Raw genomic sequence first — 14,007 nt, 5'->3', positions numbered from 1 at the left:
GCTCTCTCTCTCTCTCTCACTCTTTCGCTCTCTGAAAACCCGCTTTCAAGATGGAGTATCTGGCTGTAACCCCTGAAGCGAAACAGAGATGGCTCATAGCATGGGGCGTGGCTAAATGGCCTAAAATGTCCATGAGAGGGCGGGACTTGGCATTTAAAAAGAGAGGGCAGGAGTACCAAATTTCATATAAATTGTTGGAAAAACGAGGCTATAATTGCCATCATTATGGAGTGTTGAGCAACTAACAAGTTCAACGGCAAAAGACGAAAGAATCTTCATAATCAACTTGAGTGTGGAGTGATGGTGGGGGGGTGAAAGGTCCTTAATGGGTCCTAAAGGGAGAATGGACTATATATAGGAAGTCTGGCCGATGATTAGGCCAGCAATTAAGGCACTTGACGACTGACGACCCACACACTTCAAGCGGCCACTGCAGCTTTAAGCCCCACGAAATCAATAATCTCGATAACAATAAACGTCTCGTTTCATTGGCTTTTTATAACTTGGTTGGCATTTTGGCGCTACCGCCGTAATGCTCGTATAATGCATTTTCTTTACGACCCACGCTCAGCCAGATGAGATGATTTTAATGATCCCTTGATGGATTACTAAGTGGACATGAATGGCTGCCAAGTGGTTCAGAGTTTAGGAGGCATCGAGTTGTAAATGGATTGAATGAGGAAGCAAAGGACATAAAATCGAATGGAATTTTGGGAAATATATTACCTATATTAACGATATCCCAGCATTCATTTACCATCGGGTCAGGGAGACTACCTTTTCTTATATTTCTTTCATTGTACCCTATGTATATCGATAATCTAAAGATTATTCAGAAGTTGTTTAATTTTTAGCCTTCTACAGATTTAAATAATGTCAACGGAGCTTAAATTTATATTTTGATAATACGTAAAGGTGGATTTAACAATCCGAAATATGTTATTGAGAAAGTACGGTTGAAAGGAATATCATACACATAAGTAAATGAATAAAGTCCCAAGTTTAAACCAGATTAAATTGTTGTATGCATGTATAAGTATGTATAAGTTTTAAACCTTTCTTTAAATTTAAACCAAAGGACAAAGCCAAAATAAACAGAGACCCAAGCAGCTGGCACAAAGACAAGAAAGTAAAAAACTCCAGAGCTCAGAACCTGAATGAAAACCGTTCCACGAAATACAGTACATATAATGCAATGTCCAGACAGGAAAAGGGTTCTAAGATCGAGGGAATGGGGCAAACGGTTCGCTAACAAGAAACGTGCCAAAGTGTATTTTCTTTGACCACGTACAAAAATGGGACCCGAGTCACTCCCCAATTTCCCAAAACCCAAACTCAAGCCGAAAATGTTTTCCCAAAAACTAACTCAAAATTAGTGCGATGTCTGCAATGACGACTGATTGCTGTTGTTTCTTTCTACCCTACCCCCCAAAAGTTTCTATCTGGTTCTTATTTTATTTTCATTATACGATATTTATCTACTCATCCACGTGCATTTAACTAACATTTATGGGTGGTGCTGATGGTGGGGTCTTTAGAACATGACCTGGCAACGGTCCATTCTCGTTTGCTCTGCCTCTGTATGATTTGTGTTATTCCAGAATAGTTTATTTTATATAACAACACAAACATGGAGAGTGAGTGGTAGGAAAGAGAGGTGGCATTGTGGGGCTTTGAATGGTCTGGGAGATTTTGGGTTGAAGGTGTGAGGATTCGGATTGGGTTTCGGTTTTTGGCTCGCATTGTGTTTGCTCTTAGCCTTTTGCCTGATTTCGTTTTGATTTTGGGGAAATGTTAACGTAAATATGCAATTAGAGTTAAAATTTGTTGCATCAGCTATTTTCAGAATGCAAATAGTATTATAAAAACATAAATGTATCTTATAAAAGTATCCGTGGATATTCGAAAAGTTGATGAGAAACTCAAAATAAATAAAACTTAACCAAACCCATTTTTGTTTCTAAGCTATAAACTACACTTTTACACTATTGCAAAAGAATGGTTAGTACAAAGTTTAGAAATACACTATTTTAAAAGTTGCTTTATGTGTTTTTTAAGAAAGGAAGATTTCAATTTTTTTTGGATTGCTTCTGTTTTATTGGTAGATACTTAATATATCAAGATTTAATACTTTCAAACAGTATATACTAAAACAAGGAAGAACGCTATAGTCGAGTACCTCGACTATCAGATACCCGTTACTCAGCTAAATAGAGATATGCAAGGAGCAAAGCGAGATTAAAATGCGCCACCTACCGGCGGTATACAGATTTAAGCGTTATGGGCGTTAGAGTGGGCGTGGATCAATCGATAGGTATTGACGAGACCAATACATTTCAGTTGAAATTTTTTATCTAGCATGAAAATTGTGGGCGTCACAGGTTTACGCGGTTTGTGGGCGTTAAAGTGGGCGTGGCAAACTTTTATTTGGTTCAATCGATAGGTATTGATGAGAACAATACATTTCAGTTAAAATTTTCTATCTAGCATCAAAACTGTAGGAGCCACAGTTTTGGGCGGTTTGTGGGCGTTAGAGTGGGCGTGGCACTGTGCTGAAACAAACTTGCGCTGCGTAAGAAGCTCAGGAATCTGCACGCCAAATCTCAATAGCCTAGCTCCCATAGTTTCCGAGATCTCAGCGTTCATCCGGACGGACAGACAGACGGACAGACGGACAGACGGACATGGCTAGATCGACTCGGCTAGTGATCCTGATCAAGAATATATATACTTTATGGGGTCGGAAACGCTTCCTTCTGCCTGTTACATACTTTCCGACGAATCTAGTATACCCTTTTACTCTACGAGTAACGGGTATAAAAATATATTAGTAAAAATGATAATAATTTATCAATTGATTTATAACAAAAACGTATTAAAAATGTTAAAATCTCAAAACAAAACCTCATTTAATAAATAAATCACATCCCAGCAGTCCTTATACTAAAACTCCAAAGCCCCCTTTTAAAAATGTTCAAAATTATTTGGTTTATAGCCACATTGAGTACCACTGCCCATAGTTTTTATGACAAAATGCAGTGTGCGAATTGTTCAAGTATCAACTTGGGCTGCGATATAGTGACAACTGGATGGAGTTGTGAATTTGAACTCGATGCCCAGAAGTTGGAATTCAATTTAAATTCCACAGAAATGCCAGCGTTTTTGGAGCCTTGCGTGCTGCCCGGAATAAGTTTTATAAGGCAGAGTAAGTGGTTCGGCACTAACATGTACATAAAAAAACAGAAACTAATTGTTTTCCAATTTTTAGAGGCCATTATGGGGTATTGCTGCTTTTGGTCACCAGAAATGGGATGTCAAAAACTCAATAGAATGGATCTAGATTTAGAAAGTAAAGATCGATGTCATAGTTGCTCCCGGACAGTTTGGTCATCGATTATGGAAAATAGAACGTGTCCATGTGGCAGTTGGTTTCTTGACACAGAAGACAGCGCTGTAAGACTTAAGATTCAGGATTTTATGTTGATATGGGTATCGTTATGCACGTTAAAATTTCTTATTGTCTAAATACACATAATATTTATTTATTTTTACTAAATCATAAGAAGTTCAGAAAAAAACTGTTGGGATAGTAACCACTGTTACCTGCAACCCCTTTAATAAATATATTTTTTAGTGTTTTATTTGAAAATTAAAATGATAAATCTTTTCCAAAAACATAGATGAATTTTCTGACATATTAGGCTAATCATGCGTTAAATTTGCCAGCAAATATCAGAAATAGAAATCACCAATAAAAATAAATCGTCACATATGTTGCTGCAATTTAGCTGATGCGGTCAGCATATAAATCGGAAAGAGAGGGGTGCCCATGGAAAGAAAGAGACGAATAATCCCTTTCCAGGACCTGCGATTTCTCCCTATCTGTCGTGTTAATTCAGCCGATAAGTGAACAATAATGCCAGAAAATTTCAACAGATTTCCAGAGCCTTAGTTAGCTAAGTAAACAAAACTTGCAAGGTTGCAAAAAAAGGGATGGAAGGGCAGTATTGATTGAGTTGACTTTGACACTTGTGTTCTGTCTAAATTTACACCAACATTTATAAAAAAAGGGAAACCAAATTTGAAAAGGTTTTCCAAACCATTTTAAAACAATAACCACAAAACAAAATTTAAAGCAAACCACCACCCTTCATCATTCAACCTACTCATTAATCACAAACAACCAACCACACCCAACTGAATTGCAATTGATAATTGAGCAAATATTGATGTGCAAATAATTGGCATTAAATTGCGTTATCAATAAATAATTTTTACATTTCAGCAGCTACAAAGATACACAGATACGGATACTTCGCCGAGTTGTATCTACAAAGTGGCTGCCATTCGATTGGCTCATTATGTTGACAGAGATGTGGGCACAGAGAGTTCACTACTTATATCTGTGAATGCAAATTATTACTGCACTTTGGTATTTATTATTTGCATTTTTTTTTCACCCACCTACAGCTCTTGGTTTCCTCTGTTTTTTCTTTTTATTTTTTCTGCGCAATGTTTTAAACAAACTGGGAGGGGTCAGCGTTGCCTGACCCTAATGATTACTAAATGGTTGCCACACATTCTAAGGAGGTCAATTAATAAGCTTGTTTATTAATAATTAATTATAGATTTCTTGACTACTTAACAAATATTTGGGGCTCGGTTGCAATACAAATCGTTAGAACGAGCTTACTCATATTAGCCTATTTTCAATATATGATTAGAAAATTAAAATATAAAAGAAACATTTTTCTTTAATCTAGGTAAAAATTTTAAATCATGTTTCATCAGAATTAATTGTACTAAAAATTATTTTTCATAAATATTCATTATTCATTAAACTTATAAGCTTACTTCTTCTTTCAACAAAAAATAAATCTTTACATGTTCTATAAATCAACAAAAATAAACAGACAAAAAGAAGAACGAAATTAAACAAATATTTAATAATATGACAATAATAAAACACATTTTATTTATTGACACAACAATTTTAATTGATTTTCAGCATCGAAAAATTAACTTTTAAATGTATGCGTATCCAGGAAAGACCCCGCCTCCAAACTCCGCCTCCGAATACCGCTGATAAAGTTTATAATTGAGTTGTGTTTTTTTTCATTAAGTGAGCGAATTGATTTGCTTTTGTTATTGGCTGGCCAACGGAGCAAACTTATTAAAAACTGATAAACTCAATTCTCATTTCCCTTCCTAGAATTTCTTTATTATTTTTAATTGGTATACATAAACTGTAAGAATTATGGGAATCATTAATGAGATAACACGAGGCCAGATAATCCTTAATATGGGGCTTAGAAAGGAAATGGTTTAGTGAACGATTGCAAATTATTATTTTGATTAGATCGATGGGCTTAAACTATTTGGTTTCCGCTCGGAAAAGATTGGCGTTTTTAGTTTTAGGGCTTTTTGATAATAATTGTTAGTGATAATAAATCAAATTGACAGCCGAAACTGAAGGAACGTTGACTACTTTTTGAGAACTTTTATTAACTTGTGATAAAAAAAAAAATTATCAAAGAAATAGCTGAATGTTTTATGGACTAAGTAGTAAAATAAAGAAAAAGATACATTTTTAAGGTAGTCTCTTTGTATTATTTAATTTTTATTTATAAATTTAAACGTTTTAACAATATTTACCAGCAAAGAAGTGATTGAAGCTTGAGTTGATCTGAGGAATCACGCAATCTTAAAGTGACACAAACGCGAGGAGCGCGATATCTATATCGGTGTTTATATATAGCTTCTGTATCTGCATTCGACTGCCTCATTAGCCACAGCGCAAACAAATTTCCAAGCAGTTCCCAAAACACAAGCCAAAACCGAAACCAGAATCAGAACCCAAACCCAAACCCAAAACCCAACCAAGTCGAACTGGGTGAGGTGAGTGGAATGTGTGGTTCTGTTTGCACACAGTTGAGATACATTTAGCTGCCGTTGCGACATCGGAGTTTTTTAACCTCTGCTGGTAGTACTTCCTGATATATATATCTATATGTATATATGCCCATATAGTGAAGCGCCAGACGATTGGAAGCGAAAGGTAAACGTGCACTTCTTTCCGATAAGAAGGACGCACGAAAATCGCATTTTGATTTGTACTCCGTATTTGATCAGATACTCGCGTTGAGATACAGATACACGGCAGTCCTATTTGCCTGGCAGTTTGTAATTGTTTGCATAAGTGCATTCAATTGCCAGATAATGATGGCTCCTCTGCCTTCTGCCTATATCCTGCTATATTGATATCACAATTTATAAAATATTTTTCTCCATTTTCGGCCTATTTGCTTTACCTTTTCTTGGTCTTGTTTGCCGCCACATAAATTACTATCTCCGCTTATCATTTCATATTTTATTTGTTCCCTTTCCTTGGTAAATTTCTTTAGGGCTTGAAAGACCCTTCAGACTTCAGTTTTAATTTCTGCGCTGACGTCTATTATGATGGATTAATTTTCAATTATGAAAGAGTGAAAGAAATAAAAGAAATCGCTTATCTCAGCTGCCTTCAATTTCGGTCTTTCTTATCTGCTCGCTCATATATCGCTAATAATCAATTTCCAATTAATTCAAAATCCCTTATCAGGCAACGAGGCCTCCCCTCCCCTGGTTCCCCGGATATTTATGAAGATGGAAAATTATAAAAATTTGTTTAAAGCCGCTTAAATGGTCGTCACATCACTCGAAAAGTTAAGAATTTTGAGTTCGGAAGAGGTGTCGTAATCTAATCGCTGGCGGGGCAGCGATTTAATTTATATAATCAACTTGTTTTCATAATTAAAAAATATTAAAATTGTTTATTGAACACACACACAATCGGGCTGATAGCGACCGTTGGCCCATTTGATTGGATTGGCCGCCTCCTTAGCGCTTATCTTGGCCTAATTGAAATTGCATTGAAATTGATTGATTTGCCCATAAACGTTTGACAGAATATCAAAGTTTCTTTCTTTCACATTGTTCTCTCGCCTTTTTCACTCTTCCCTAATCGTTTTATTGGGTCTGGTTGATTTGTGGTAATCAAAAAAAAAAACAATCCGGTCAGATGACAGCTCAAGGGGCAAAGGTTCTCTTCTCGGGGGTTGTAAATCATCTATACCAAACCCGCCTGCCAATTGTAAATTTTATTCAAATGTGTCAGGAGGGTTCGGCTAATCTGGAGAGGTGTGATTGGAGCAAAAGAATGCAAAACTTGAGACCGTCTGGTTCAAGTTTTGATTGAACTGGAACTCTTGAGGAGAGTAGCTGTATGGAAAAGGTGGTAAATATTAATGTTATCTATTTAATAATTAATCTTAATAATTTCTTGTTTTAAAAGAAACGTGTTATCAATATATAAAACAAAAAATTCTTGTACTTAAAAGATATGTGGGTTGGGCTGGATCTTTTGAGGTTAAATTAAGTATTCAAATAAACCGATGGTTTTATAAAACTCCTTTATATCAGTATTTGCTCCTATCTTCCTTAGTTCCATTTTCTATAGACCAGTTATAAATAGTTTGGGTATTGTTAATTTCAAATCTTTTCATTTTTCTGATTAGGACAAAGTGTCTGTTAGCCCTAAGCAAAGGTTAAGAAATATTTCACTCACAACATCTGTAATTTCAATATTTTTTTTCACAATGGTGAGTATTGTATAACTCTTAGTTATCCCTCGAATGCAGAAATTCCTCATCAATCCCCAATCACTCCACTCATCCCAAAATGTCACTTAACCTCTATTGCCCTACGACTTTCCCACGTTCTTAATTAGCCACTTGGCCATAGACAAATGGCAAATAATAATAAAATGAAAACTAAGCAAATATCAAAAGTTTTTCGAAAACATTTAGCAAAGTCAATAAATCGCTGGCAATTTGGCCGAGAGGGGGTAGGTCCGGGGAGGAAATTCAAAAGGAGGCGCCTCGGGGATGTATTAATCTCCATTAAAAGGGAATTTCAATGAATTTATGATGGCGCCATCTAGCTTTCAGATGTCTGCCACACCCCTCCCAACACTCCCGACTACCTTACTTACGCATTGCGTATTTAACATTCGCCAAAAACGAAATAATTCGAAAGCAAACAAAAATGCAAAAAAAAAAAGACGATTGTATACCTTGGATACCTCTCCCTGAATCTCGGGGGTCTCCCCACAAACCATCAGCGTCTTCGTCGGCGAGCCGGGTAAACATTTTAAGCTGCCAGCCCGAAAAACGCTAATGGGTAAACACAGATGCGGTTAAAGAGACGCCGGAGATTTGAACTTTGCGGAGGAGTCTTGAAGGCGCGAGTTCAGCAAGTTTCCAGGGCGATTTAAAACGCGGACAATCCTCCAAAGAACTTCAAAGGCTTTAAAAAGAAAAATTATATAAAAAAAGAACATATATAAAGTTTTAGATATGATTTCCTTATTTATAAAAGGAAATCGATAATCAATTAAGCATACCTTTCTGTCACCAAACTTATCAACTTAATTGATTTACAGAAGTAATATAAAAACATGGGTCGCACGCGTTTCGAGTGCGTCTTAAACCGCGGATAACCTGACCCGTTCGGAGTTACGGAAATTGCCTCTTGAACCTGGTCAAATCTCTCGATTAGCCGGGTAATCAACTGAATTTCCAGATTAATCAAGAGTTGCTGGGTGCGAAACAACCTGAAGACGAGGTAGTGGCATTTTTGATTTATCAAATTTTCGAATCCAACCTCCTTTTTATGGGAACCTTATCAAGATGTATTAAGCTCTAATCATAGACGTTGATTTACCAGGCCAAAAGCAGACCCTGCTAGCACCGAACCTTATAAATAAGCCATTACCAAGCCCATCGTATATTAGTAATAACAATTGCCATTTATCAACAATTTTGAAATCGCCTTCTCTTGCTATTTGTTTGATTTGTGCACCCCGATAAGTCGGAACGGTGGAGATATAGGTAGTGTGTGTTAGTTGAGGAGAGGCCTATGACAAATCTCCAGGCCCCAAAACTTGAGTGGGCAATTGCTTCCGTATCTCAGGGAAACTCACATTTTGTCATCGATTCGGGCATTGCGAAATTTCTGCTTAACTCTTTCTGATACAATTTTAATGAAAGTGATATAACTTTTAGTTCCTTATAGACATGGTGTCACCTTTCAAATTGATTGTGGCCTCTTGATGATTATGATTGTGATACATTCAGAATTACTAACCCGTTTGACGTAGGTTTACTTCTTCCGGTTCAGACAAGTCATGTTATATGGTGCCTATAGATAAATTTACCTAGAAATTTACCTATTAAATTGATAATGAAATCATGAGTGTAATTATGAATTGTCTGGTTAAAAAAAACTTGCATGAGTGTGCCAAGAAAACTTGAGAGGTTTAACTTGCAATTGAGATATAAAATATTACTTCCTCAATCGACTTCTAAAAATTACTTTTGATTAAAAAAAACTATATATTAGCTTTTTTTATTTCAATTTTTAACAGCTGACATTCCAAAAAAAAGGACCATTTGTAATTAACAAATATTACATTTTGGGATTGGGGTTTTTATATGTAGAAATAATAATAGATACATATAGATTGAAATCCCAATGTGTTACAGCAAGCCGTTATTTTTATAAGTTTTTTGTAACTTAAAGTTGTAACTTAAATGACTTCCTTCAAAAGTTCTCCACAAAGTATGGGTGCCCACTTTTAGGGTAATTCAAAACAAAATGGATTCCAACAATATCGATGGGGAAAAGGGGAAATGGCCAAGAGGAAGCGGCTTCTTTTGGAGTTGTTCAAAGCGTTTTCCCTTCACCTCCAACACCTGGAAAACCTCCATTACCACTCACCTCAGCGCTGCCCAGGTGAACATAACTCACCACTTGATTTATGCAAATAAGCCACGTTTAATTATGACCATTAGCCACTGTTGAGCGGCTACCGTTTTGAGTCAATAGATTCCAGGTCCAGGGGGCGGAAAAGGGGTGGCAAGAAGCTCCGCCCGGGGCTTTTAGTCGGTTTGCATTTCAATTTCGCTTTGTTGTGCCCCAGGTGCAAAAGGGGGGGCGCGGGGCGAGATGATATGGTATAGGTGGTCTGAGACAATGATGCCTGCCTTTAATGAGTTTTATATTGACCCAAGCTATTGACCGAGTTATAGCATGGGGCGGCTGAAATCTGTGACTAATATCAAAGGGAATTTGCGGTACAAAGTCATTTTAAGTGGATTCTGACTAAAGAATGATGGATTTACTTTAAAGACAGTTTTATTAAAAGATTACAAGATAGTCAAAAACCTTTTAGTTGGTATGAAATAACTTGATTTAACTAAAACTTCTTTGCATTAAAAATTTACGGTATAATAATAACAATAATCAATCAATGTGAATCATATATTTGCAAACTCTAATCTTAAAGAGTATTTCCTTGTACATAGCTTTCCTTCATATTTTCCACTTATATTGGAAATCCTTAACATGCGCTCTGCCTAGATTGTGTAAGAAATCGGTGGTCTTAATTTACAACTAATTGTCATATGACCAACTAGTTATGGCAATCAGGCGGACTTAGTTATATGGCCAGCGGGTTCGATACCATATAAAACTATATATATTAAATCAGAGGGATTTCCATGACAGTCTGACCATGGTGATAGAGTCAACTGTGTGTGCCGTCTAATTGCATGCTAACTGTACTGAAATATCTTTATAATTGACGCCACAGTGGGTGTCGTAAACAGCACGTACCGCCCTGGTCCGCGTAATACTAGTAGGTCTATTTGAGAAGGCCTTACGACTGGAGACACCGAACCCCCAATCAGACCCGCACCCAGCCCCACATCCGAACCACCCGCAATAAAAGGTATTTATGTTATTTGTCAAGTTTATCGCAACAGTTTGAGAAGGGTGGGCGGCCAGGAATCGCTGGGGCCTAATTAAACCATGAGCTTTATCGTCTTGTAAAGATCGAAATTATTGCCACCGTTCCTGCGACTATACTTCTTTTTACGACCCTCATTTTCCAACACCAGTAGCCCCCATATAATCGTCCATATATATCATAAAATGTTGTTCTTATATATATATGGGGAATATATGGAAGTCTAATGGGTTGCTTGTTACGGTTTCTGTCTTTTGATTTGTTGATTTTGATAGCTGCATTTGGTTGGGGTCCCTTTAAAATTTATAGTTATTTTATTGGACTACACAAGCCACTTTAAAGAAATGGAAATGGAGATCTACACTCTTTTTTATAATGGTAATAAGAACCTATATTGACCAATTGTAAACCGTATTTTAGTATTAATAAAATGATAACCAGTAAGTTAGTCTAACTAAGATCTAAAACTGCCTAATAAATAGTAAAAACTTTTATTTTGTATTGGAAATACTTATTTCCTGAATAAATTATGTATTCCACCCATAATGCGAAACCCATTCCACCGATATCTTGAAGCGTTGAAGCCGAGCCGCCTAAAGTGATTGTGATTGCATTGCAATGCGCAAGGCAAACAAAGCCAAACAAAAATCGAGTAAGTCAAAACACAGGGGAATATTCGAAAAGCACAAGCCTGGCAAACACAAACATCCGATGGGACGGGCAGAGGATCCATCCATCGATCTCCGCCAGCCAACTCCATCTTCATCTCCATCAAACAGAAGCCAAATGAGCTTGTCTTATGGCTGCCGGAAACGGACGGTTTCTTCAATCGAACGGCCTGGATGGCCAAGTGGGCAGTCCGCTTGAGCTGCAACTGTAGGGCTGGAGGGCTGATCAAAAGGTCCGCTCGAGCGGATCTCTGTGGGTCAAGCAAACGCTCCGGCTTAATCCAAAGTGGCTACTGAGTTGCCTCCCGTCCAACAGGTGGATCCCACCTCAGCCGGAGTGCATTCTGCATTCTGGGCAAACACTTCTGGGCTACCGATCTCCAAATAACCCAGTGTCCCAATGTCCAATCCATAGTGGCCATCGGTTCCATCAATCTTTCGCGGCGGGCTGCTGTCAATCTCCTGCGGCAAATAAACTCGAGTGTCTCACATGCAAATAACCAATATTTGCTCTCGGATTATTAAGTGAGCCAGCAGCATCCCATTCCGCTGTCCATTTCCAGTTCCCATCGCCATCGGTGGTTCTTCTGTTCCTCCTGCTGCCTTCAGGTGGCTTGTTAACTGTTTGCTCGGGCTGTTTAATCGCTTTAATGGTTAGGCAATTAAGAGTTCTTCGGAAAACCTTTCTAAATGACAACTACTCCCCCTCTTCTTGTTGGAAATTTTAACAAATTCTTTTGATATGCTCCGAAAAAATTTGAATTCTATTGCTATACTAAGAACATTTTTTACACAATTTAAGCTTCAATATATATAAAATAAAAATGTACAACAGGTTGCAAAGTCAGTCACTGAGAAACTCGGAAAACAATGATTACTAATTGTATAGGCAGTCCGTTAGACTAACTGCTTAATATCTTCGCACAATCAAGAGGAACATAAATTCAGATAAGATCGCCCCTAAATATTCGTGAAAAATTACCAGCTCCAAAAAGTGATCTGATCATGGCGATAGCAACAGCAGTTCAAAGAAAATAATTCATTTACCGTCCTATGTTCAATCCTTACCAATAGTTTTTTGCAATGTTTTCATTTATACGTTTGCATTGCTCTGTTTTAGGCGCTTTTTATCAAAAATTAACTGCCGAAAAGCCAATTTTTCTCAATAAATGGTTTTAAATTGCCAATAATAAAGTTAAGTATTATTAGAATCAGAAAAAATAAAATGTACAAAACATTCGTTGATTTTTGGGGATCATAAGAGACCATTTTAAATGGTTGCTGGCCTGATGAGTTCAATAGATTTTCCTTAGCAATAGCATTTAATTGAAATTGAAACACACACAAGTCTCAAAATAATTGAGTTTAATAAAAACACCAACTGATTCCTTTGTTTCATTGTGTTCTACATTATTCCCTTGGTTTATTTCATGCGAATCATTTCATGGAAATGTGTACGATCCATTGACTTTTACAATAAATACAAAATCGTATGGTTACTTTATGAAAAACATTTTGCGCCGCCGCCGCTGCCTGCGGACTGGATTTCGACCCCAAGAGGATGATATCCATTCGCAGACGATTCGCAACGTGTACAGAGCAGACATTTATGAAATGTCGTTTAAAAGCATGCTGAGGAGCAGCTACTCTGATCGCCACATTCGAATTTCAAAAGCTTGGCGACTATTTGGCGCTTAAAAACTAAATTCAATTGCGGGTGTTGATGGCACACACACACGCACACACCTGTCCGGGCAAAGCAACAACAATTGTGGCTGATTTACATATATGAATGTTTGTTGTTGTTTGTGGGCAGAAGTGCTGCCGTGGCCAATAAGTTTGTTTGTGCTTCTGTGGGATTTATTCCTTGGAGGCCATGTGCCCCACCAAATTGCTGGTGATCTTCTCAATTTTCTTCAGATCCGGCATGTTTTCCGCTTTGTACTGCACACACTGTGGGTTTAGAAAATTCATTATTAAAAATGTGTTTTTTGATGATAAGGGAATGCCGATTAAACCTTTACGTTGTCCGTCATTTTAAGCAGTATGTGGCCCTTGGAGTGCACGTATTTCATCGTGTATCGACAGTTCTGTGGATTCGCCATGTACATATTCTCGGCGGCAATCTCGAAATCCTCCCAGTTCTTCACAAAAACCATTTTTTAATTCGAACAAATGGAAATCCAGGCGAAATTAATAAAAAACAACAACAGCAACTGGACGGCGTGACGTTGAAGCAATGTGACCGTGCGTTGAAAAAATACCAACTCACTTTTCGATAACGATAGGCTGATATCGGAGAGTCCATTGTGAACGGTTCACAAATTGGGTTATTTAATTTTTAATTTTAGTTTTTATTTCGTTTGTTTAATATACTTTATACAATAAATGTATATACTTTTCTATAAAATAAAAATTCATTTAAAAGCAAACAACTGGGGGAACATTAGTAAGAATATTTTATCCTTCAAAAAATGTAACATCTCCTAT

The 14,007-nt window shown here is 37.1% G+C and overlaps 2 protein-coding genes across 2 annotated transcripts; one reads left to right on the top strand and one right to left on the bottom strand.

Annotated features, from left to right (window-relative positions):
* Nucleotides 1–2,917: 2,917 nt before the first annotated feature.
* LOC108006817 (uncharacterized) lies at nucleotides 2,918–3,525 on the top strand. The gene is made up of 2 exons (XM_017070364.4): nucleotides 2,918–3,205; nucleotides 3,269–3,525. Exons 1-2 carry the CDS (start codon nucleotides 2,971–2,973, stop codon nucleotides 3,523–3,525), a joined length of 492 nt encoding a protein of 163 aa, XP_016925853.4. The 5' UTR covers nucleotides 2,918–2,970.
* Nucleotides 3,526–12,902: 9,377 nt separating this feature from the next.
* Srp9 (signal recognition particle 9) lies at nucleotides 12,903–13,769 on the bottom strand. Its single transcript, XM_017070395.4, has 2 exons — nucleotides 13,536–13,769; nucleotides 12,903–13,470 (listed from the first exon to the last, which is right to left on the bottom strand). Exons 1-2 carry the CDS (start codon nucleotides 13,674–13,676, stop codon nucleotides 13,378–13,380), a joined length of 234 nt encoding a protein of 77 aa, XP_016925884.1. The 5' UTR covers nucleotides 13,677–13,769; the 3' UTR covers nucleotides 12,903–13,377.
* Nucleotides 13,770–14,007: the final 238 nt, after the last annotated feature.

Source organism: Drosophila suzukii, chromosome 3 (genome assembly GCF_043229965.1).
Source record: "Drosophila suzukii chromosome 3, CBGP_Dsuzu_IsoJpt1.0, whole genome shotgun sequence".
In the NCBI taxonomy this organism is placed as follows: Eukaryota; Metazoa; Arthropoda; class Insecta; order Diptera; family Drosophilidae; genus Drosophila; species Drosophila suzukii.
The sequence above is the reverse complement of the archived record's forward strand: the minus strand, read 5'-3'. Positions and strand labels throughout refer to the sequence as shown.

Excerpts from the sequence above, each read along its gene's own strand:
- LOC108006817 (XM_017070364.4), top strand. The coding sequence starts at position 2,971 with ATGTTCAAAATTATTTGGTTTATAGCCACATTGAGTACCACTGCCCAT. Across the intron at positions 3,206-3,268 it reads AATAAGTTTTATAAGGCAGA|AGGCCATTATGGGGTATTGC; the intron begins GTAAGTGGTTCG and ends TCCAATTTTTAG.
- Srp9 (XM_017070395.4), bottom strand. The coding sequence starts at position 13,676 with ATGGTTTTTGTGAAGAACTGGGAGGATTTCGAGATTGCCGCCGAGAAT. Across the intron at positions 13,471-13,535 it reads AAATGACGGACAACGTAAAG|TGTGTGCAGTACAAAGCGGA; the intron begins GTTTAATCGGCA and ends CTAAACCCACAG.